The 23964-nt window shown below is 37.1% G+C and overlaps 1 protein-coding gene across 9 annotated transcripts; it reads left to right on the top strand.

The window, feature by feature from the left end:
• The first annotated feature begins 1163 nt into the window (after positions 1 to 1163).
• EXOC1 (exocyst complex component 1) lies at positions 1164 to 23774 on the top strand. 9 transcript variants are annotated; one of them, XM_015862286.1, is made up of 21 exons: positions 1164 to 1286; positions 2530 to 2663; positions 3151 to 3281; positions 4112 to 4271; positions 4847 to 4867; positions 5597 to 5784; positions 6150 to 6377; positions 6617 to 6749; positions 6941 to 7050; positions 7558 to 7611; positions 10159 to 10308; positions 11275 to 11380; positions 14692 to 14736; positions 15925 to 16088; positions 16751 to 16861; positions 17357 to 17433; positions 17921 to 18149; positions 19317 to 19500; positions 21118 to 21317; positions 22264 to 22458; positions 23115 to 23774. In XM_015862286.1, the coding sequence occupies exons 2-21, from the start codon at positions 2540 to 2542 to the stop codon at positions 23265 to 23267; spliced, it is 2763 nt and encodes a 920-aa protein (XP_015717772.1). In that variant the 5' UTR covers positions 1164 to 1286; positions 2530 to 2539; the 3' UTR covers positions 23268 to 23774. The 9 variants fall into 9 exon arrangements, with proteins under 9 accessions (XP_015717772.1, XP_015717775.1, XP_015717777.1 ...); XM_015862287.2 differs by having other exon boundaries at positions 1170 to 1268; XM_015862288.2 differs by lacking the exon at positions 1164 to 1286 and adding an exon at positions 1352 to 1939.
• The last annotated feature ends 190 nt before the right edge of the window (positions 23775 to 23964 follow it).

Here is a 23964-nt window from a genome sequence, read left to right as displayed (position 1 = left end):
CCAGTCAGTGTCTTCTCAGGTCATTCAAAGAGTCTGTATTCCAAGCATCCCCATGTTCAAGAAACGTTTATATATTATACTAAGGGACATTTTATCTTGAGGAAATATGGGGGGTGGGTAGATGTTTGGAGTGGATGATCTTGGAGGTCTGTTCCAGCCTTGGTGATTCTATATCTCTATATCTCTGTGATTAGTAACAGCATGGGCAGCTCCTTTTGTAGGCTTATCAACTCAATCTGATCTTGAAGGCAGCCCCTTCTCAAAGAAGTTATATTGAGTGACATGAACAGCTTTAACTTTGGCAGACAGACTGTTCCCCTCCTACACCTGCAGTTGTGCTATTGGAAGGTGTGAGCGTTTTGATCTGCTTCAAGGGACTGAGAGGAGATCTGCAGGTGAGGAGGGACCCCAGGAGGGCTATAGAACATGAGCTGGCACTAATGACAGAATCACATAAGTGTAGAGGTTGGAAGGGACCTCTGGACATCATCCAGTCCAACTAAAGCAGGTCCCCCACAGTAAGTTGTACAGGGAAGCATTCAGGTGGGTTTTGAATATCACCAAATCACAGAATGACCCGGGTTGGAAGGGACCTCAAGGATCACGTAGTTCCAACCCCCCTGCCTGGCAGGGCCACCAAACATACACATTTACTTGATCAGGTTGCCCAGGGCCCCGTCCAACCTGGCACTGAACACCTCCAAGGACGGGGCATCCACAACCTCACTGGGCAGCCTGTTCCAGGGCCTAACCACTCTCCTAGAACTTCCCCCTAACATCCAACCTAAATCTTCCCTCTTTTAACTTAAAACCATTTCCCCGTGTCCTGCTATTGTCAGCTCTTTCCAAGAGTTTACTCCCCTCCTGGGAGTAAGTTCCCTTCAGGTATTGAAAGGCTGCAATGAGGTCACCCCATAACCTTCTCTTCTCCAGGCTGAACAAGCCCAACTCCCTCAGCCTGTCCTCATAGGGGTGGTGCTCCAGCCCCCTGATCATCTTCGTGGCCCTCCTCTGGACCCTTAACAAAATCTCCATGTCTTTGCATTTCAAGCACTGGTTGAACTACAACTGAAAGAAGTTCCACACCCTAATGATGCTGCGTCTCTATGCCTCAGCTTGGCCGCCCGCCCCTCGGTACTCGCTCCTCCCTCCCCCTCCGCGGCCTTTGCTGTCGTTACACCCCCGCGGCGGTAGGGGGCGCTGCGTGGTCACACGGGCGGAAGTGAAGGTGCGGTCGCAGTGCGGTTCCGTGTCCACGGCTGGTCCCGGTCCGTCCCGGCGCTGCGGTGAGAGCGGGGCGGTACCGGCGCACCCCGTATATCCCCCACCCCTCCTCGCGTTGCGTGCTCGGGGTGCTCCTCGCGGGGCCTTGTCTCTGTCGTCGGCTCGGCTGTGCCTGCGGCCCGCGGGGAGGGTCGGGGCCTGGCAGGATTTTGTGTCTGACAGATGTTATGTAGAAGAGGCCGTGTTTGTACCGGCACTGATGGGAGAAACATACAGCACTGTCTAAGGGGGTTTCATAGGGACTGGTGGTGTTTTGAGGAAGCAGCTTTATCTCCGGCTTAGTTCCGTGTTCCTATGGGACAGCGGTACTCGTGTATAAAGAATGGGATTGTACTGCAGCACAGGAGGGGAAATCCTAAACCAGGAGGAAAAGGTGGCGTTTGTGAAACACAGGAGGTTGTCAGCACTTAGTGTGGTCATATTTGGGCTCCTGCTGATGAGTCAGGAAAGCACAGCCTGGTACAATATGGAAACAGAAGCCTGCCCTGGAGCTTGATGAAGGGGAAGGAACATAGGAACACCTGGCTAACAACTAACAAGGGTATTGCAGTGGCATAGGGGTGTCGTGAACAGCGTTGGTTCAGATGTTGTGGCAAGTACTTGACAGTACTGGTTCCAGCTTGGTATGTTGGCTTCTGTTTTCTCATAGTTTTTGGTAAGTGATCTTTAAAATTGCCAAATTCCCTAAGTTGAGAGATGTGGTGGGCCACAAAAGACTGTAGGCAGTAAAGTCAGTGCCTTTTCTGTTTCAATTTCCAAGGGAACCCTGTTTCGTTTGCTACGTGTTTGTTAGAGAGTGCAACCCATGCATCTCCAAGGGAAAAACAACCTAAAATGTAACTGCAGCATGCAATGTGTGTGGTTCGTGTTCTTAGCATGCTAGAATTTTAGGTTGCAAGCTATACTGGAACTCCTTTTAAATAAAAGCATTGAAACATGTTTGTGTTGCCCATCTTACTCTTCCTGGAGCAATCTCTGTAATGAGAGGATCTGTATTGAATCAGATGAATAAATTATTCGGCATTACTGTAACGATTGATAGGCCCTTATGTGAGGATAAAGGGGACTGAGAACTGCCTATTCCATTTAGTAGTATGTTCTGGCAGGAGCACTGAAGTAGGTCTTTGCAAAACATTAGTAACAAAACAAAGAATCCTAAAGCTCCCTTTCTGAAGCTTAAGAGCCATGTTGCATTGGGTGTGTTAAATGTGCCTGAATATGTTATGACTTCATAAAATATTTCAGTTGAGAGAAAATGACTGCAATCAAGCACGCCTTACAGAGGGATATTTTCACTCCCAATGATGAACGCCTGCTGAGCATTGTGAACGTGTGCAAAGCAGGCAAGAAGAAAAGAAACTGCTTTTTGTGTGCCACAGGTATGTTGCAATATTGCGCTGTATTGTGTGTCTTTGCCTTTTTTATCCAGTTGCATTTTTCTTAGTTTAATTTACAACACATTACAGCATTAATTCTTGCCCTTTATAAATAGTGCCCATTTCTAGTGGAGAAAATCAATTGTAGCTTACACTTGTATTATTGCTTCTATTAAGAAAGAAGGAAAGCTTTGTACTTTTACTCCTAGATCTCCATGGAATTTGTAATGGAAAATTAACAGTTATTTATGTGAGACTAGTGAGCTTTTGCAGCAAGCTTTATTTTGTGCTCAGAAGGGACACCTGGTAGACTTCTAGGCCGATCAGTGTAAATAAGGTGCAACAAGGAATGCTGAATAGAATTCAAGGCAGGGGGCTCTGGGAAAGCACAGGAGCTGAACTCCCCTACAAATAATTCTATTTGGAATTTGAAATACAGCAGAAATGGATGTTACTTTCTGCATTCTGAAATTACTTTTGTACTTAACAGTGACAACAGAACGACCGGTGCAAGTAAATGTGGTAAAGGTGAAAAAATCTGACAAGGGAGATTTCTACAAGCGGCAGACTGCGTGGGCACTTCGAGACCTCGCTGTTGTTGATGCCAAAGATGCTGTTAAAGTATGTGTAACTTTTTTGGGGGGGGTTAACGCTTGGCTAAGAACATCCTTTTGGTTCCAAATCAATGTTGACTTCCCTGAAACCAATTGCTCTGAAGCTTAGTGTAATAACGTATTTGTTTGGGTTTAAGATCATACATTCCTGTGGTTATTATACCTGCATTTTCTTCCAGGCTTCTCAATAATATAACCCTGTTAAACTGAGTAAATCTAGATATGCCCCAACAGCAATACGCTGAACATCTGCTTGGTTTATTACACTGGTCTCTCAGTGACTGTACAGAGTTTATGCTAAGAATCAATACTCTTTTTCTGCTTCATGCCTTATGTAATCTACTATTCCATTCTTAGTTGCCCCTTAAATTAGGACCACCTTGCTGTTGATACTGAGCCACAAGAACACAGAAATGTTTTTAATGAGGAGTGTGTAAGTTTGTAGGTGAGCTCTTAAAAGCTTCTAAATCATGAAGTTGGAGGCATGTGGAAAGTATATAGTCCTGATGTGTTAATAAGCTTCTCCTCTTGCCTACTCCCTAAGTCTCCTTGAGTTATGTTTTGTGTTGTCAGTAATTCCAGCTACCCATTCTGGCATCAGGAGGCTAACACAAGGCACTTAATCATTTTGAGGATAGTGTTTCTGAGCATTATATTGTTACCTCATCTTCCTTGAGAATATACTGTATTCATTGCTTGTATTTTGGGGTTTGTTTTGTTCATTAAGGCACATGAGGTTGGCATGTGTGTGGTTTCATTTTATACTATCTCAGTAAACAACTCTGCAGCTCAGAGAATTTTGTTTGTGGGGCCTGTAACATATCTTGTCTTTTGCAGGAGAATCCTGAATTTGATTTGCATTTTGACAAAGTATACAAATGGGTTGCAAGCAGTGCAGTGGAGAAGAACACTTTCATTTCATGTATCTGGAAGCTCAATCAGAGATACCTTAGAAAGAAAATTGACTTTATTAATGTTAGTTCACAACTTTTGGAAGGTAAATTTATACAATTTCTTCAATATCTGCATGTTAAATGCAAATTATAATAATTACTAGTATTAAGTGGATGCACTAAAAAAATAAAAATAAAATTCTAACCCTTATTTCTTTTCTATTCAATTTTATTCCCTTATAGTTCTGAAGTTTTAACATGAGCAAGAAGACTAGATAAACAGATTTTCCAACAGAAAACTAGATACCATAAATCTGTTAACTGGGTCAAAATACTTGATTAATGAAATCTTAATATTGAGGAGTTTATTGTATTTCTGAGACATCACCTTTCTGAACAGAATCAAATCAACCTGTGAGGCTTGATAGTTGTAAGCATGTAAAAAAATCTTCTTTTCTTCCAGTTCTAACTTGCCCTGAATTATAAGAATGCATTAAAAAGTGATACTTAAGTTGCATGCTAAAATTTTTCATAGCTGGCCTCCACCTCTTCAAGCCCTTGTGATATTAAGCCATTCCAACTTACTGCCTCCTAGAAATATACACAGTGTTCATGCTTTGCCTAGCTAACATTCTTTGCTTCCTTTCCCTCTGCTTTTCCATACCTTTTAATTCTCCAGAACTGCCTAAAGTCGCAGAAGGTGCGTAACACCTTTTTCCTTTATTCTGCTACGTAAGCATTCTTTTATTCAATAATGTGCTTTTCCTCTTACTCTCTTTGAAAAAAGGGCTTTAAGTAGCTTATGAAGTTAGTAGAGATAAGTGATGCTTCAGGTTGCCTACGTGGTTTCTGCTTAGACTGTGTTAACACTGTATACATCATTTTTCAGTCATTGGGTGACTGTTTGAATTAAATGCTGCCACAGGAACTTTTTTCTTCAAAGGCACTGTTATGTAACTTTCACTTCAGTACTGCTTTTCCTGCTGTGCAACTTGTCTTGATGCTAAAGATGTATTTAACTTCAGTGTATTTCATTATGTTCAGTCTACCAAAAGAGTCGGATTTCTAGCAGTCTTCTGCTAGCAATTCTAGAATAATACTGCTATGTATTCTGATGTTGATTTCCAGCATGAGAAGTGAATGAACAGAGTCTCTGTGCCCTTTTTTTACATGCAGTAAAGGAAGCTGACTATTTGTATTTTACTTACGTTGCATAATTTGAAAAACATTGCTATAGAGAACCAGTTCTGGAAATCTTAATGAAACTCTGGAAGACTTGCAAAAAGTGTCTGTAGGTAGCAGATGCTTGTTATGAAAGTGATTTGATTTATTCATTTATTTAAATATAGTTGAATGTACGTCAGTATGCTTAAAATGCTTTTGACTTTCTGCTTTTGGTAACGTGTTTTACTTTCTTCCTCTACACAAGAATCAGTTCCAAGTGGAGAAAATCAAAGTGTAGCAGGAGGTGATGAAGAGGCAGTGGATGAATACCAGGAATTAAATGCAAGAGAAGAACAGGATATTGAAATAATGATGGAGGGGTGTGAATACGCTATCTCTAATGCTGAAGCCTTTGCAGAGAAGTTGTCCAGAGAGCTGCAAGTTCTAGATGGGGTAAGCATTTGTCTGATGTAAAGCATATTAGCATGACACTAATGACATGATACTGACTATGTAGTGTTTTCAGAAAAGGTAGCTAACATTTTGCTACATATTTAAATATTTATTTTCTCCTAAGAAGAACTATATCCTGTATGTTATTATTCACCTTCCAGACCCTCTGAAATAAATTGCAAACTTTCACATAACCAGTAGAGGAGATAAAAAGGATATACTCTATATATAGTTTTCATGAAGGTGGAAGTTCAGGGAGAATAGACATTGATGTTTGTGTCCATAGGTGTAGATAGAAGAGAATATCAAAATGCTTTTGAAGTGCAAAAATGTCTCAAAATCTTACAGTATAATTTTCTGTACAGGCAAATATCCAGTCAATTATGGCCTCAGAGAAACAGGTGAATATCTTGATGAAGTTACTGGATGAAGCTCTAAAGGAAGTGGACCAAATTGAGTTAAAATTAAGCAGTTATGAAGAAATGCTTCAGAGTGTAAAAGAGCAAATGGATCAAATTTCAGAAAGTAATCACCTAATCCATCTCAGCAACACAAATAATGTGAAGCTACTGTCAGAGATAGAGTTCTTAGTGGTAAGTGTTTTTATGGTGTTTACTGTGTCTGTTCACATTTGGTATAGATTTATTTTAAGTTGCTACCCTCTCTGACATCTGTACGTGAATGTTCTTTAACATTGGTTTATTTTTTCTGCTTTATTATTGCACTCACTTCATAAAGATTAGTAATAGAGGAATTGTATTTATTGTTCTTGGTTTAGCAGAATAGCAAGCTGTAACCTACTTTTCTCTTAAGGAAATCTGTTGCTTTTTAGAATCACATGGATTTGGCTAAAGGTCATATAAAGGCCCTTCAGGAGGGGGATCTGACATCTTCTCGAGGCATTGAGGCCTGCACTAATGCAGCAGATGCCCTTCTGCAGTGTATGAATGTATCTCTTCATCCAGGTAATGTTTTTGACAGACTACAAGCTAACATAGAATTTACTGTGGTAGTGTTTTTATTCTGTGTGCTTTTCCAACCAGTCTCAGATGTTGTTTCCACATCCAGAAGGGATTGTGACCTTTTGTCCTTCTGGTTCCCAAATGCAGTATGTTAGTATATATGTTTGTACTCTGTAAATTCTTTTTGTTTTTAGGGCATGATATGCTTCATGCAGTCAAACAGCAACAGCAGCGATTTAGTGACTTGCGTGAGCAGTTTGCACGGAGACTTGCCAGCCATTTGAACAGCGTATTTGTTCAGCAGGTATTATTTCTTATTGTTACGTATAAAATTTTCAATCCTGAACTTCTCCTGACAAGGAACACAACCTAAAATTGGGTGTATTTTGTGATCCTAACTAGCAGTTCGAAGCAGTTGTGAGGTACTTTGGACAGAGGTATTACTAAACAAGTCAAACTATAGGGACTACAGAAGTCTCTTACAAAAATAATTCTCTGTAGCGGATTTGGTGTCTTAGCTAAGCAAATTGTGTCAAATATAAGTATTTATTTTAACTTTAAGGCTTGACCAATTGGAAAAAAGCCATTAAGTTTCATGGGCCGTAGAGGCTGTAGAGATCAGAGTTCTTTCTGGATTTCAAGGGCTAAAAAGGAAGGAAGGTAATGCTTAAACCCTGATTTTTGAGCCTTTACTGAAGATATTCATATATCAGTGTCCTGAGGTTTGTTTCCTAAGGGCTGGATGTCTTTTCTATCTTTTTCTATCTTTTTATTTCTTTATTGTTTGTTTTTGTTTCTTATCTCCAATTAGTTTACTCAGACCTTCTTTCAACTCTATAACAAGTCTTCCTATCTTTCAGTTCCAGTGAGTACATTGGCTTTCATACGAGCTTCTCCAACTAATTTTTTTGAGCTTGACTTACCCAACTAGCAGCTGCATCTTTGTATTTACAATAAGAAATCCTTATTGATTGCAGAATATCAGACTTGCATCCTCTCAGTTCCAGTGCTTTTACCAGCAGTGTTTATTTTCTTGTTAGATAAACATTCTTCTGATCTCCAAAGTTTGCGTAGGCACATTTACTTTCAGAAAATTGTAGTATGTGTATAACTGTACAGTGGTGTGAAACAGTAGTATTTGTAAACAAACCCTTAACTCAGTTTTTCTACATATTAATGCAACTGAACTTTTGCTTTTTTTTTTTTTTTTTTTTTAGTCTGCAAGCAGGAGGTGGAATAGAGTTATGCTGGAAAAATGCATAGGAAATAGCATTTGAGAGTACAAGTCTGTTTTTCTTTTAATGGTAGAAAAGTGTTTCCTACGTTTTCTTCTGCAGAGAAGTTAGAGTTCTATAGCATGTTGAATTTTTTATCCTTAGCTCTATTTGTAAGAAAGTACATTTCTCCCATGACTTGTTGTGTTTGGAAAAGCAGAGTGCAGGCCATCTGTCCTGGCCTTAAATGATGATCAAATAGAAATTATCCAATGTAAAGGTACTCACAAATGAAATCTGAATCTTAGATTTGCAGATGAAAGCAGCTTTTCAACAGAATGTCTTTTCTGATGTTCTGCACCAAGGATTTTTTTATTAAAAAATAGTAAACGATTACTATTTCAGTGTAATATTGTGCGTATGAGGTGAACTACTGTCAACGAGATTACCAGCGCTATTAAGAATGAGTAACACTGCAAACTCATAGTTGTAAGAAATGTATGTTTTTAATTCTGGTACTAACTTTGACCTCATATTGTCTTCTGTATAAACTTACCCTCTGTAAAGCTGTTGCTAATCAAGCATTAATCAGCTGTTAAAAAAAATCACTGCAAGATTTGGCTGGAATAGTAAACTGTGATAGATGAGCCTCGCATTAAGCTTTTTGAAGAGGAAAAAAGAATTGAGTACCTTGTTCAGAGGTTTTATTCAAGTGTTACAGATGTAACAATTTTTTTTATCTTCATTCAAACAGTATTGTTCTGTTAATCTGATGAACAGACTAACTATTTCTGAGTCCCACGGTTTTGAAACATCTAAGCAAAACAGTTTAGCTTATGAAGAGTTGTATTATTTGTTTAGAATGTTTATTAAAAAAAAAGTACTAAAGGAATAATCTAAATAAGACAAAGGTAGCAAATCAAAATGAAGATGTGCAGACATCTAAGCAGCTGCTAATATCAGCAAGACATGCTTTGTTTCAGAACAAAGATGAAGAAGCAGTTCCAGGGACACTGTGGCCTAAGTATGACAGTTTAGAAGTACAAACTTCTTTTGTATAAACTCGTATGATATAGATTTGTAGTATATACTCATTGTTCATCCTACTGACTTATAGATTATACTGGAAGCATGTACTTGTTCTGATTTAACAAAGGGAGTCGAGAAAGCCATCAGGTAGATTATCTTTAACTAATGAAGTGGAAAATTAAAACACATGCTGTTGCACAGCAGAGGATAGGAGTGAGAACTGTACACTTGTTCTTTATCAAGTTTTCATAAAAGTTTATTGAAGATCTATTGAAAATACTTGTTCACAGTAAAATACAGAAAATACTTGATCACAGTAGAAAGTATGACTGCTGTGATCACTTGTGGTATATATTCAGTAACTATGTGGCTAATGCAGGATTCCAATTTGAAATCATATATTGCAGTAATTACACTTCATGAAATTAGCCTTTTGCTGGAGTTTAGCCACAGGATTGTTTTCAGAACAGCATTTTGACACTGAGCCCTCTGTTCCATTAACACTGGTGTCACAGAGTTACCTCTATATCTGGTTGAGCTGTGTAGCAGAGTGCACAGCTGTGGTGTTGTATTGCTCCTTGAATTGCCCAGCAATCTTGTGAGTTCAAGAATATGACAGCCAAATTTTAGATTGTTCAAGAAATATAAAGTGATCTTCATTTGAGTGGTACTGATTTTCAGGAAGCACACGAGCAAAAAGGAGTATAAACTTAGCTTGCTCTTAAAGAGATTGATTTATACTGCATGTCCTAAACTGCTTAACTCATAAATGTGTACTGAAAATGTGTGTGTGCTTCAGAGACAATGATGGAATGTATGTCAGCTGAAGCTTTTAAGATGCAACTAAATTGGTTTAATAATAATCATATGCACTTCCATGTCAGATACCATTTTGTCAGACTACCCCTTTGCTGCCATTTGTCACATGGCAACAACATACAATAGAATATTGGCAGGGAGGTTCAGCTTCTACAGTCATACCACTGACACTGCCTCTGATGTTATTGACCAAGAGAATAAATGGGAGGCATTACTTCAGAGCTGCCCTAATACTTTGGTCTTTTTTCTGTTTCTCTGAATGGTATGCTGTCTTTTCTCAAGTTTTGGAACCTCTGTAATACATCTGTATTGTGCTTCTAGAATTATTTTAATACTTTCTCTTATTCAAGGGTCACGATCAGAGTTCTACTCTTGCCCAGCACTCTGTTGAGTTGACGCTACCCAATCACCATCCATTTCACAGAGATTTGCTTCGCTATGCAAAACTCATGGAGTGGCTCAAGAACACAGATTATGGAAAATATGAAGGGTTAACAAAGGTATGTGAAGTGCTTGTTAATGCTACAGAATTTACACAGTAGACTGTTTTGAAATTTAAGAGTTACCTGTGACTATGTGTATGCTCTGTTAATATTCCTTCATGCTAAATTCACTGTTCTTTTATTTCTCTTTGGAATAAGAAATGTCATGTTCAGTAGTTGTTGTATGACAGTATCCTGTATTTGTTTTTTTTTTCCTAAGATGTTTTGTCTGTTCTGAAGTGTCGTTTGACATTAACCCCTGTGTAAAGCCAGTTTACCATTTTACAGTCTAGTAAGATAAATAATTAAGCTATTTTCATGTTGATGTGCTTGTTCACCTTTATGACATTTTTATCTCAACAGCCTTTATTCTCTTAATTTCATTTGACTGTCAAAAACTTCAGAAGGTTTTTTGTAAAGTAGGTCAAATAGGGACGTTTTGGCTTTGCGTATGTAATTGTTGACTGTCTTGCATAAAGCTTAGATGAAGTGGAAAAAAGTGTTCAGAGGTCAGAGGAAGATTGTTCCTTAACTTCCTTTGGCAGTGTTACAAACTTGAATTTGGAATTCTTTGAATCTTATAGTAAGCACACAAAGACTGCGCATCCTGAAGTTGTTCAGGTCTTTTGTTTTTGTGCTGAAGGTGTAATTAAGGAGGACAATGGAGGATGTTTAGGAGTGGCATGCTACACTGAGACTGTGAACAATGGAGCTGAATTCCCCCCATTCTACTCTTGAATTAAATTCCATAATGCTCTTCCATCTGTAATCCTATCTGCATCTGTCACACTATACATGTTTCCTTGCAGAGGTGCAGTAGTGGTTTCTGGGGACATATGACATACATCTGTACAGTCCAAAACAGTTAATAGTTATTCAGTAGAACTTGCACTGTCATGCTGTTTTATTTTAAGATCTATTTAATTGTATTCGAAACAAGTAAGTATATATTCCTGTTAACTAACTTTACATTTTTCATTTAAGAATTACATGGATTATTTATCACGTCTATATGAAAGGGAAATAAAAGATTTCTTTGAAGTTGCCAAGATCAAGATGACAGGCACAACCAAAGAAGGAAAAAAGTTTGGTAAGCTTCTAGGAAGGCGTATTTCTTTCTTTGATTTTTATTATTTACTTAGAAAATACTCATTGGAACATCTTGGGGCAATTTTATAGTGGTCTAAAATTGTTTACTTTTTGCAAGGTGTAAGTTGGGTGAAAAATATGATTGATGGTATTTCTACCTTCCCAAAGGCCAAAGAATTACATTAGAATTATTGTGAAATTGGGCAAGTTGGAAGGATCTGATATTTCTCAAATTTTAAATTTACACTCAAGATTTTTATAAATTACCACTTAATTTTAGTATTGTAACCACCCTATTTTATTATTGTAAGAAATTTGGAAAATCAGCTCTTGGAGGTAGAGAAAGGCTGAGCAGCACATGTGTTTATGTATGTCTTCTGCTATTCTGCTTTTATTAAGGCTTCAGACTTAAAGCTGTTTTTAACACTGATTTTACATGAGCAAACTTGTGTGAGATTTGCTATGTAGTTAAAAACTAGATATCATACTTAATAACTTGTAGGTCTTCCTATTTGAAGGAGTATGTGTTCCTCATAAAGTAAAATGTCTAGTATGAGCATGGAAGTGAAGCTAAACTGAATAAGTAGCAACAACAGTATAGAAATACATATAAATTGTCTGTATTGTATTTTCAAATGAACGGGTTCAAAATGTTGAAGATATTCAATATGTCACAGTTTGCCTGTTTCCAAACTCTGAATTCAAAAGTGAGGTGCAGTTTGAACTAAAAAGTTATTTCAGGCCTATCTTGGGTTGTGTGGATGTTGGAAAATAGAGAAAAGTAATGAGAGTAAGGAAGTGGGATAATGGTGAGGCTTTGAGTAAGAGGGGCGGGTAGCTGGAAGGATTAGTCTTGGTGAGGTGTTGGACATGGAAGACAAGTGGTGCCTTGTCTCACTGTCAGAACAGTTAAATTCCTAAAGCCTGGAAATCTGTCTTACTGGAAGGACCGAACACTTTTATAAATAAAACCCAATATAAAGTGACTTTTAAAACATTATATCCTAGCACTTCATTTGTGATCTGTGTTTGTGATGAAATGGTTTTTGTAGCAGTTATATTCCTGATGTCTGTAAATGTTGTGGCATTTTGGAGAAAGAGGTCCTTCAATTCAGCAGTGCAAGAGCTGCACTTGAGAAGGCTTCTGTTGTGTGTATGTGCAAATTTCAAGCACATTTGAACTTTGCACAGAATAGTCTAAGAAGAAAATAGCAAAGGATATTTTTACCAGTTCTCTTGGCTTGATTTCTTTTGTAGTGTTACGTTTTCAGTCATACAAAGCTGTCTGCTTGAGTTTTGCTGGAGACTGACTCGCATAGAAAACTTGGCCCAATTGTGCAGTCCTGTGAAAACTGGTAGGCACCAATCACAAAGCCAAAACTAGAAGTGAGAACTCCCCCCAAATTCTAATGCTATATATGGAAATTGTGCCATTAAAATGGATAGATAGCAGTGGCCATTTACTTGGGGCAACAAGCTAATTTGATAATGTATTAGAACAGTAAAACTTCATTCCTCGGAACTAATGATGCTTTTATTGGTATCACTTGCAAAGATGGAAAAGCAAATTATCAGTGTTTTAAAAAGCTGTTATATGAATACGGTTTCACTTAATTTAAATATCAAGTTATGTATTTAGTTTGAAACAGCTTATAATGATGTGTAATTACAAAGCATTCCATGTGGAGATAATGATTGCAGTGTGACTGGTTGTGCATTAATTGAAAATATATCACTTCTTATTAGCAAACTTGTAAGAAAATAGTGTAGGTCTATAATGCTGCAGTTGTACTCAGACACTGAGGATGACCTGTTTCCAAGCTGTGTTGGTGTGTGTTCCTGCTTTTTTTTGGTGTGTGTGCTTTGGGAATAGCACTGCTCTTGGAATGCCTCAAACGCAGTGGGGATGCTGGGAGAATTCTGGCATTCTGTGCTAGTGCAAGGTTCTTTGTCTGCATTTTTATGGTGAAAAAAAAGAAATCCAAGTCATAAGCATTCACACTTGTCTTAAATAGTCCTTATTTTAATTAATTATTTTATTTTTGTGATGAAGCCAAGACTTTGATACCTAAATACCACAAAATCAAGTGTGGGGAAAGTGTGCTGTTATTGTCATATGTTTACATTATGTGGCTTCTCAAAAGCTAGTATGATGTCTTTGATTGTCCTGGGCCTGATCTTTGCCTATAGGTTCTTCATGTTCTGTCATATTGTCCCATGCATTTGGAAGCTGGGGACTATGAAGAAAAGGGACAAATGCATGGCATATGCATACAGTAAATATATGTAACCTACACTTCTTTATTCAAAAACTGCCCCAAGCCCGAGATTTAAAAACTAGACTGGAATTAACTTTGAGTTTAACATTAAAATTGTCAGTGGTGTTGGCTACTTGAGAACATCTGTTATTTAAGACGTTTGTTGCGTTTAGAAGTATTTTCTCATTCTGTCACAGTAGGTTCTGTTGGCTGCTCCATTTTGGGGATCCATCCTCATCAAAATATTCCTAATACCACATACTGCTTTTAGTGTATGTATGCAAATGCCTTTTACTGGTTAGGGATTCTCTTTGTACTCTACAGCTGTAAGGAAATTTTTGCAGTGCCTGTTTACTGTTAATTTCCTCTTGAATTTCACTTGAGGAAACAGTTTTATTTGGCATAAATCAGGAAAGGGAAAAAAAAACCAAAAACAAAACACTTGCAATTTTTAATACAAATACATTGTTTTCATCCTCTTCAAATTTGAAGTCATCAGTTTTTGATGCGGCATGAATACAGAGATGTATTCCCAATGTAAGCATCCTGATTTGCTGACAACCAAAGTGGTTAACTAGACCTACTACATATACAAATGGTTTTTGCAGTACTGTGTTTCTGTTCTTATTTTATTTATTTTTTTTAATTGAAGAGGTGGTAAATTATTTCTGACTCAGTATAAAACCATATAAATGCATTTAAATTTCTTTGTCCGGTATCAGTATGTTTGTTGATCTTGAAAACTGAGTCTTTTGCAATATTTACTCTTATAAATCTCTAATTCAAAGAACTTCTCAATTTGGGAGAACTTGATACACTGTATAGGAAAAAGTTCAATAAATAAAGTGTACTGTTTTCCACGTAGCTTAGATTCTCTCAATTTGTAGGATAATACCTCTCCAACTAAATGTGTTTGCCATGTAGTTACTTGCTGCTTATAGTTCTTTGCATGTTTCTTTCCAGTTAGAGCTTAACTTGCATCTTGTGCATGGTTTGTGCAAACTGCATTTTAACTTGTCTTTGTCTTTGATGCTTGCAACCTAATCCATCCCAGCTACACTGCCTCGAAAAGAAAGTGCTGTCAAACAGGAAACTGAGAGTGAGTATGACTAGTTCGCATTAGTTGGTATTGTCAGTGCATGTGTGTCAATGTAAAGATGTAGTGCTGCGTCATGGGAAACCTACCTAATGCTAAAGCGTTCTGTTCAGAATGAAATAAGCATTAGCAGAGTCATTGTTTTTGCAAGGCAAATAATTAAGGACAGCCAAGATTGCCCGAGATAGAAATAGACAAGTGTTGCACGTAAAGACAATGTCTCTTACTTTTCCCATGCTGGTAGCTGGTCTAAAAGAAGCATTTGTGCTGAAGACATTGTCTTAGTTTCCAACTCTTTCAGCTTTTATTGGATACATAGACTTGTATATGCCCCTAGACAAGGAAAGTCACATCAGGAAGCTAATATAGCAATTAAGTGCAGGATTGCCTTCAAGTTTTTTTTATGGTTGAGGTATGAGAAGTTTACATTTGGGTCAAATATTGATGACTTCTTGTGGTTTTGTGTTTGTTATTTGTTTGTTTTGCTTTGTTTTTGTTACTGGCTTTCTTCATCCTGTTTCAGCATTCCAGAAAACTTCAAACATCAACAGAAAAATGCACCTCATTTCCATGTAAGGGAAAGCCGTAAAATATCAGGGAGAAACATCTGAACACTAATTTTGCTCACAGGGATGGAAGTAACATCTGAGTAATATCAAAGTTAATCTGGGATTGTAGCTCAGGCAAAATAGCTATGCAGCCAAAAAAAGAAGGATCAAGTTAAAATTAGAAGGTGTCTATAAAACTTTTGATTTTTATTTTTTCCCCTCCTTTAAATAATTTATTATTCTTATGGCAGCTTTCTCCAAAGTACACATTCACAAAGATCATAACTGATCTTTGGTTTTGATCTTTGCTTCCCAGCCTTCAAGGACAATACCCCAGTATTCCTGTATTTGACTTTTTATACCTTTTAGAGAGATCCATTTATACCTCTTGTAATTTACAATGTGGGATTAGATATCTAAATTGTAGAAAACTTTGAAACTTACTGAAGTATTTCACTTATTTTGTAATGAGAAAATAACTGATTTATAGGAAGAGCATTTTCAGCCTAGAATAAAGTGAGTTGTTTGATTTTTAACCTACAAGATCAAGAGTTGCTAGTAGTCCTAAGTTTGGTAATGAACCTGTTCTTGAGAATTTTATTCTAGCTTTGCATCCCTCTTTCATGGTTTCTCTATTTAACAGGTCTTCATGGAAGCTCTGGAAAATTGACTGGATCCACTTCTAGCCTAAATAAACTCTCTGTTCAGAGTTCAGGAAATCGTAGGTCTCAGTCATCCTCACTGTTGGATATGGGAAACATGTCTGCTTCTGATCTTGACGTGGCTGATAGAACAAAATTTGATAAGGTAAAGCAAAAATGTTGCGTAGGAATTCTGTTTACCTGTGTTTTAGAGCTGTGTTCCACATCTTTCTCAATTATTAAAAAAATATAAATATATTTTTTGAACTGGGTCAGTGTGCATCTTTAAGCAAATAGGAGCTCAGCTGATTCTCTGACTTTTTCTCAGTACAAGTGTTCAGGAGTTCTGTTCCATTTTGTCAGTAAGCACAAGTTTCTTTAAAACAGCCTTGTACAAGTGTTATGACTTTTTCTCACCCATTAGGAAAATGCGAGTTTGACTAGTATAGACAGAGTTGCAAGCTATTGAGCAAACAGTGATTTTTTTCAATTACCTTTTCAGCTGAATTTCCAGAAGAGGTTTGCCATTGGATTTACTTGTGTAAATAATTCCATGTCTTAATCCTTAAATATTTATGGAGAAATGTTGTGTTAAGCAAGCACTATAGGCTGGAAATATGTCTAACACCTGAGAACTTCAGTAGCTCAGACTAATTAACGTTATTTCCAAGATAGTGCTTCATTTTCCAATAAGCCTAATCACAATGAATACTCTTATTTCAGTGCAAGACCTGCTATTCCTTTCTGTAGCAGTTAGATACAAACTTTCTCTATAGACCAGTTACCTTCTACTTGTTTTGATTTGATTCTAACGTTTGATTTCTTTAGATTTTTGAGCAAGTATTAAGTGAACTAGAGCCCCTGTGTCTGGCAGAACAGGACTTCATTAGTAAATTTTTCAAACTACAGCAACATCAGAGCATCTCAGGAACAACGACGGTATGACTCTTTCTACAGTGGCAAAACTTAAAAATACTGAGCAAGTCTCACAAGAGACCCATTTAAAAGTTAACGTTGGAATTTATCTGGCAACTAAGTGATTTTGGTGATGAGTAGTTTGTTTTTGTCTGCTAGCTAGAACAACATTTGGATTTTTGCTGACAGTACAACAGTTATTTAAGGAAGAACTGGCATGTTTCTTTTGCCATGGTCTTATTTCCCAATATGTTCAGAGTAAGCATGCCTTTTCATAATATTATGTAGGAAGGCAATGGGGAGTAATTGTATATAGTGTGTATACTGGAGATCTTATACCAGAACCATGCCAACCATTGTATTTACTTGGAGTGGGGTGGGGGAAGCTTATGATTTTAGTGCTTTCATCAGACATGCCTTGTCAGTTGTATGTAGAATTTAAGACAAACTTTCAACTGCGTGTGTGTATATATATTTTTTATTTATACATATATATCTATACACTCCTTGTTCTTACAGAATGAAACAGAGGAAATGGATGGAGGAAATTTATCTCGTTCCTACATTTCTGGTGTTCCACAGCCAGTATCATCTGAGTATGTGCTGATGCTGTTTATTCTTTTTTAAGCCTACGCGTGAATTTCTTTGGATTATAAAATTCTATAACAAATTGCACCCTTTTAGTGAAAATGAATGGTAAACTCTAAATCTGTAAGCAGTCACTTTAATACATCAGCAAATATTAAAAGAAATCTTGTTCATGGAATGAATGTTTCTGTCTTTAGTAGAATAAATAAATACATAACTGCAAATTGAAACTAGACTCCATAATATATGAAATACGCTTAGTAAAATTCTGAATTTAAGTGTGTGGCCGTTTCCATACAGAAAATTTTGTGTTGGAATATTTCATACCCGTGACTGTTGATTTTTACAGTGAGACAGCTTTCAGAAAATCATGAGACATGCTGGTTGCATTTATTGCTACAGGCAATAAATTTATCCAAAAAACATGTATCAAAGAACACTTGAAATAATCCAGTAAACTGTCAGCGTAATATTTTTCTTATGTATTTTTCCTAGGAAGGACATGATCCGACAAATGATGACAAAAATATTTCGTTGTATTGAACCTGAACTGAACAATCTTATAGCACTGGGGGACAAGATTGATAGCTTTAATTCCCTTTATATGTTAGTTAAGATGAGCCATCACGTCTGGACTGCACAAAATGTGGACCCAGCTTCCTTTCTCAGCACAACACTCGGAAATGTTTTGGTGACTGTCAAAAGGAACTTTGATAAATGCATTGTAAGTTCTTTAGTTTTTCTGTTTAAGATAACTCTATTACTTTAGGAAGCCTGCACCTATTCAATTTGATTTTAGGATTTTAAGACTTTTTGTTTTAATTTGAAGCAAAAATGAGTGTCTGCACTACAGTTACATTGGACAAACTTTTTTTATTAAAAAATATTTATTAAAAAATAGTAATTGGCAGTTGTTTCCCTCTTCCCTTTCCATCCCAGTTTACCTGAAGGATGAGCTATCCATAGGACGTACAACCTCTTGTCCTCAACATTTCAGTTATGTGAGCTGGCTGACTTTTGTAATTGTTTTAAACTTTTACTGAAGTCAATCAAGTAAAATCAATAGTGCTCTGACTTTTTTTTTTTTTTTTTTTTTACATTCCAAAACAATCCAAAACAACCTCACAGACTTAAGGGAAAATCAGAATCTTTGTAATATACTGAATAGACATTTATTCCTTGCATTCAGGTATTTTTATCATTAAACAAAACGCAGATTTTTGTGAAACATTAAGACTTCTCTCCTACTACCAACATATTTGCCAGTTTCTGCCACGGAGAAAGTTTGCTATTCTTAATAAGGCAGCCTTAGTACAAATACTTGTTTGTGTGACTGTTGCTTTTGCTATTATTGTTGTAAGTGTCATTTGACTCCAGGCCACTTTGGTAACACTGATCATTCATTGTCAGAGGAATGCTTGAGATACTTGGAAGTTATTATTTTTTAGCTTATTCTTAAAAACAAAATTTCAACAGGAGATTAAAGAAGCTTTCTGTGGCCAAATGAATCATTTGCTGGGTTGATGCTGAAAAGTGAAGTTGTGGAATGGAAGTCTTAAATATAATTTGTTAATTGCTTCTGGTGAATAAGTTGTGGATTCATTGTTTGTGGTATTTTTTTTTCTTAATGCTAAATAAGCAAGCAGAGGAAGATAAAAACTTGAAGATTATAAACTTCAGTCTTGAAGATTTTACTTGCCTTTCTTTCTTCACAGTTTTTACTGTTAACAAATTTGTGAAGATACAATAATTAAAAGATAAAATGATCTCCCTGATTAGACGCATGTTACTTTTTCAGTATGTTTACTTTTTTTCTATTACTAGTTATGGTTATTACTAGTTATGGTCTGGAACTGTATTGTAGAGAATAACTTCTGTGTTTCAATTCAAGAGCAATCAAATGAAGCAGATGGATGAAGTAAAAATCTCAAAGAAAAGTAAAGTCGGGATCCTTCCATTTGTTGCTGAATTTGAAGAGTTTGCAGCCCTTGCTGAATCAATTTTCAAAAATGCAGAACGACGAGGAGATCTGGACAAAGCATATATAAAACTTATTAGAGCTGTTTTTATCAGCGGTAGGTCTTCCCATTTCGTAATACTTATTAATTCCTCCTGTGTAGGTGTATTCTGCTCTGTTTAATTGATAATGTTTTTTTTTTTAAGACTCTATATTGTAAACCACATGACCAACATTGCACTGATGTTAAAAAAAAAACAACCTAATTTATAGAAGCAAGTTGAAACATTTTGATAAAATGAAATATTTAAAAGCAAACTGTAGATATTTCCCTTAACACATATATACAAAGTAACTTTCGGTTATGACAGGGGAAGTGGTTAAGGATACAGGAAGGAGGGGGGAGAGAACTGCAACACTACAGGCCAAAGTCTCAAGTGGTTTTCTGGCTTTTCTGCACCAGTCTGGCTTAAATGAGGAGATGAGACAGGATGGAATCCCTGTCATTTCATTCTAATGCTGTACAGCTTCTCAGTGCTGTGTTGTCTCATTCAGTTCTAATGTAGCCTTGTGTTCTGGCTATGAATTTGACCATATCATAGCAGATGAGGTCCTCCTGACATAGTAGAATGCCTCTCCCATCCCTTCCTGTTTTTCCAGCTCTGATCTGGAAAACCAGAACAGTCTTGTTCTCCTTGTTATTAACAAAAAAGAAATAGATGAAGGTGAAGTAAAAGAAGTGAAATGCCAGAAAAATGGTCATAACCTTTTAAACAACAGAGAGGCCTCTCCATGTTGATTTATGTACATCCTTTGAAACAGCTCGACCTGTAGTACTTCCCAATCACTGAGACTTGCCTTTTTCCCTGAGGGAGGTTGAGGAAGAGGGAAGAGTTCTGGCAATAAAGCTTGTTTGAGGAAACTAGCACAGGAGTTCTGAACATTAGGAGGTTGTGAAGATGCATCATTTCACAATATAGTGGACTACAGTTCATAAAGAGTCAGTAGAAGTTAGTAGGGCAGTGAATTTTAACAACATTGATTGCGTCCAACTATTCAGTACTTTAGAATTGATTGTTCAAGTGATGAAACCAGGCAGACGCTAACAGTCAAACCATACATTGATAGAAGTACTACTGTAGGAAGAATTCAGGAAAGTACGTTTTAAAAGAAATTTAAAAGGATTTCAGTTGAACTTAGAAAAAAAAATAATTGACTAGTACAGCATGAGCTTCAACAAGTAATTATGATGGGGATTGGTGCTTCAGTGATCTAACTGAAATGAATTGATGATATTGACTCGTACCTTGGTGCCCAGGAGTATGCTTCATAAATATTTTTCATGGTGGTTTTCCTACTTCATAGTCTCAATGAAATGATGGATGAGCGGGCATAGAGGTTTAATTGCATTCTTAGATTAATTCTGCATTAATCTGCATTCTAACCATCGTCTCCTTGGCCTGCATGCATGCAGATGCAGTAGGGGGTCAATAAGTAGAATTTCTTACACCTGCTCTGTTTTACTTGGGAGGGTTAAAAGTAAAAGCCTGCATGTATCTGATGCTTCTTTTGAAAGCCCTCGAATATTTATTTAGTGACTGTTATGATTATCGTTCATACACATGGTTATCACTGTGATAGAATCCCTTACTTTTTTCTTTTCATCAGTTATGTTTTCTTCCGAATTTGGTTGCCCTTTAGGAGTTCTAAATATTTTGTTTCCCTTATCTTTTAGTTGAAAAAGTAGCTAATGAAAGCCAGAAAACACCCAGAGATGTGGTGATGATGGAGAATTTCCATCATATTTTTGCAACACTTTCTCGGTTGAAAATTTCTTGTCTTGAAGCTGAGAAAAAAGAAGCCAAACTGAAATACACCGAACATCTTCAGTCTTATGTAGTCTACTCACTTGGACAGCCTCTTGAAAAATTAAATGTAAGTATACTTCATTCTAGCTATATACTACCCTACATAATTTTAAAGTACATATACAACTTTCTCTTATGGTTAGTTCGCACTTCTTGTTACCACTTTTAACTTTCTGTGGGTTGACCTCTTTCTGAACAACAGCCACCCTTGAGGACAAACAGCGTCTCTTCCTCTAGCTGCACTTTTTATTGCTGAGTATTACATTGTATGCTAAAGAGTACACTTAGGAGCTTCTCAGCTGTCCAGCTGTGTCCCCTCCCAGCTTCTTGCCCATCTCCAGACTACTATGGAGGAGGCAAGAGGAGGACAGGACATGTGTGGAAAGTCTTGCTGTGCCAAAATGCTGTGGTGTTATCAGTGCTGTTTGAGCTACAAGTCCAAAGCACAGCACCATGTAGGCTGCTATGAAGAAAATTAATTCTGTCTTGTCCAGAGCCAATGCAATGCTTCAAGTGATGTTACAGTTCTACATGCACATTCATAAGCATATTTCTTTCAGTTTTTATTATGTTGATCTACATGGTGAGGAATCTTGAGAAAATAGGGCAATAATGAACTAAATATAATAAAATAATAATAATAATACTGCTCTTGTATTGTTATGATTTAAGTAGAAAACTTCCAATTCAAATGCTTTGCCAGTTTATCTGAAAGATCCGATGTTAACTCAAGCTATGGTCACATTAACTTAGGAGTCTGAGACTGGTTCAGTATTAGATACAAGTGTATCTGAAAGCTTGACTGCTTCTATTGATGATTAATTTCTTTTTACCTTATTACTTACCGAGTACTGCATTAGTGTGCTGTTCTTTAATGTTTATGGCTGAGCACAACTTCTGTTAAACAGAACAACTGTTGTGTGTTCCCCACATTTTTGTTGAAGGTAGAGTTTGAGAAGCATTTAATTAGTTTGTATTTATGACAATCATTAATAGTATTATTGTTTTGTTAGCATTTTTTTGAAGGCGTTGAAGCTCGCGTGGCCCAAGGTATACGAGAAGAAGAAGTGAGCTATCAACTGGCTTTTAATAAACAAGAGCTTCGCAAAGTTATAAAGGAGTATCCTGGCAAAGAAGTCAAGAAGGGATTGGATAATCTTTACAAGAAGGTAGACAAACATCTCTGTGAAGAAGAAAACTTACTTCAGGTAAACTAAGTCATGGCTTAAAAATCTCTTGTATGCTTGCAGAAAGGCCTTTATTTTTTCTTTTATGTGATGGAAGAGATGTGCCTGGCTTCAGCAAAATACTGAAAAACACTGAATTTTAAACTGTTTTCGGGTGGTTTGTATGTTTTTAATAAATAAAATCACAGATTATCATAAGAGATTGGTTTCAAGTAAGGTGGTATGGTTCTGAAAGAAAATCCTTCTGTGATTCCTTAGTTAATTCAATAATTGCTAATTCACTAATGTACACATTAGTGAACGATCTCTATTCTGCAAAGTAAGATGTAAATAGAAAGAACTAGATTTAAATGAACCATTAACTTGGCATGAAATTTAGCTTGTACGCTGCAGTAGAACATAGTTCAGCTTGACTTTTTCTGGTAGCGTATCATTCAGATCTTCTGTTACATTCTGTAAACTTTCAAGTGTGAATATGGATGCAGGCTTGGTTTGGGTTGTTTTCTGTGAAGAGAAGTGACCTCATTTTATTTTTCTATTTTGTAATGCACTTGGTAGGAGTGATGTAAATATTAATGATCTTTCAGAAAATTGATGGGTAAAAAACTTTGAGAGATTTTAATGCAGTAAGTATATTGTACCAGTTGTCATATGCTAAAATCTGCTTTTGTTGGCAGGTGGTGTGGCATTCAATGCAAGATGAGTTCATACGACAGTACAAGCACTTTGAAGGGCTGATAGCTCGCTGCTATCCTGGATCAGGAATTACTATGGAATTCACTATACAGGATATTTTAGACTACTGCTCCAGTATTGCACAATCTCATTAAGGTTCTATAAAGGGACAGAGAAGCTAGCAAAGTCTGTGTCTGTATTATAAGGGAATCAAACACTAAAGTCGCTGTTTGTTTTTAAAAGGTGCATTTCGGTGTGTATATACATCTAACTGTTGTGTATGTATGTGCTTCAACTGTCTTTCAGGGCAGAATGAAACCTTTGGTCATTCATTGCTCTTCTACTGCATTGAAACACTGTTTGAAAGCATTAATCTATGAAACACTTTGTATACATTTTTCCCCTCCCCTAACACTCAAATGCTGTTATTTATAATTAAAATAATGTTGTCCTTGTTAAAAGCAGCAAGCACTACCTGTGTAGTACACAAAAGGGCACTGCCATCTCCACTAATGCTTTGTGTCTTGGAGATTATACGAGGATTAACGGCTGCTATATGTCTTCCCATCCTCACTGCAGACAGTGTGGGTGTGGGATGTTGGGCAGTGGGAATGATGTGATGTGCGGGCGGCTGTCCTTGATTAAATCTATCCATCGCATTCTTTATGTCTCCGTGGTGTGTTAATGTCCCTATGGTGGCAATGCAGAGCAGCTCCATGGCGCTGTCTGTGTGTACTGCCGTAGCGCCGCTCTATTTCTCAATAATTTTTCCCTTCCTTTTAGCGGCTGTGATGTAACATGATGTCACGGTCTCGTGACAGGGGCGGGGCTGTGTGGCAGGGCCGTGCCGCG

The sequence above is a fragment of the Coturnix japonica genome, chromosome 4 (genome assembly GCF_001577835.2).
Source record: "Coturnix japonica isolate 7356 chromosome 4, Coturnix japonica 2.1, whole genome shotgun sequence".
Taxonomy (NCBI): Eukaryota; Metazoa; Chordata; class Aves; order Galliformes; family Phasianidae; genus Coturnix; species Coturnix japonica.
Note: the sequence above shows the minus strand (reverse complement) of the source record. Positions and strands in the feature narration are given on the sequence as shown.

Excerpts from the sequence above, each read along its gene's own strand:
- EXOC1 (XM_015862286.1), top strand. The coding sequence starts at position 2,540 with ATGACTGCAATCAAGCACGCCTTACAGAGGGATATTTTCACTCCCAAT. Across the intron at positions 5,785-6,149 it reads AGCTGCAAGTTCTAGATGGG|GCAAATATCCAGTCAATTAT; the intron begins GTAAGCATTTGT and ends TTTTCTGTACAG. Across the intron at positions 7,612-10,158 it reads CTTCCTATCTTTCAGTTCCA|GGTCACGATCAGAGTTCTAC; the intron begins GTGAGTACATTG and ends CTCTTATTCAAG.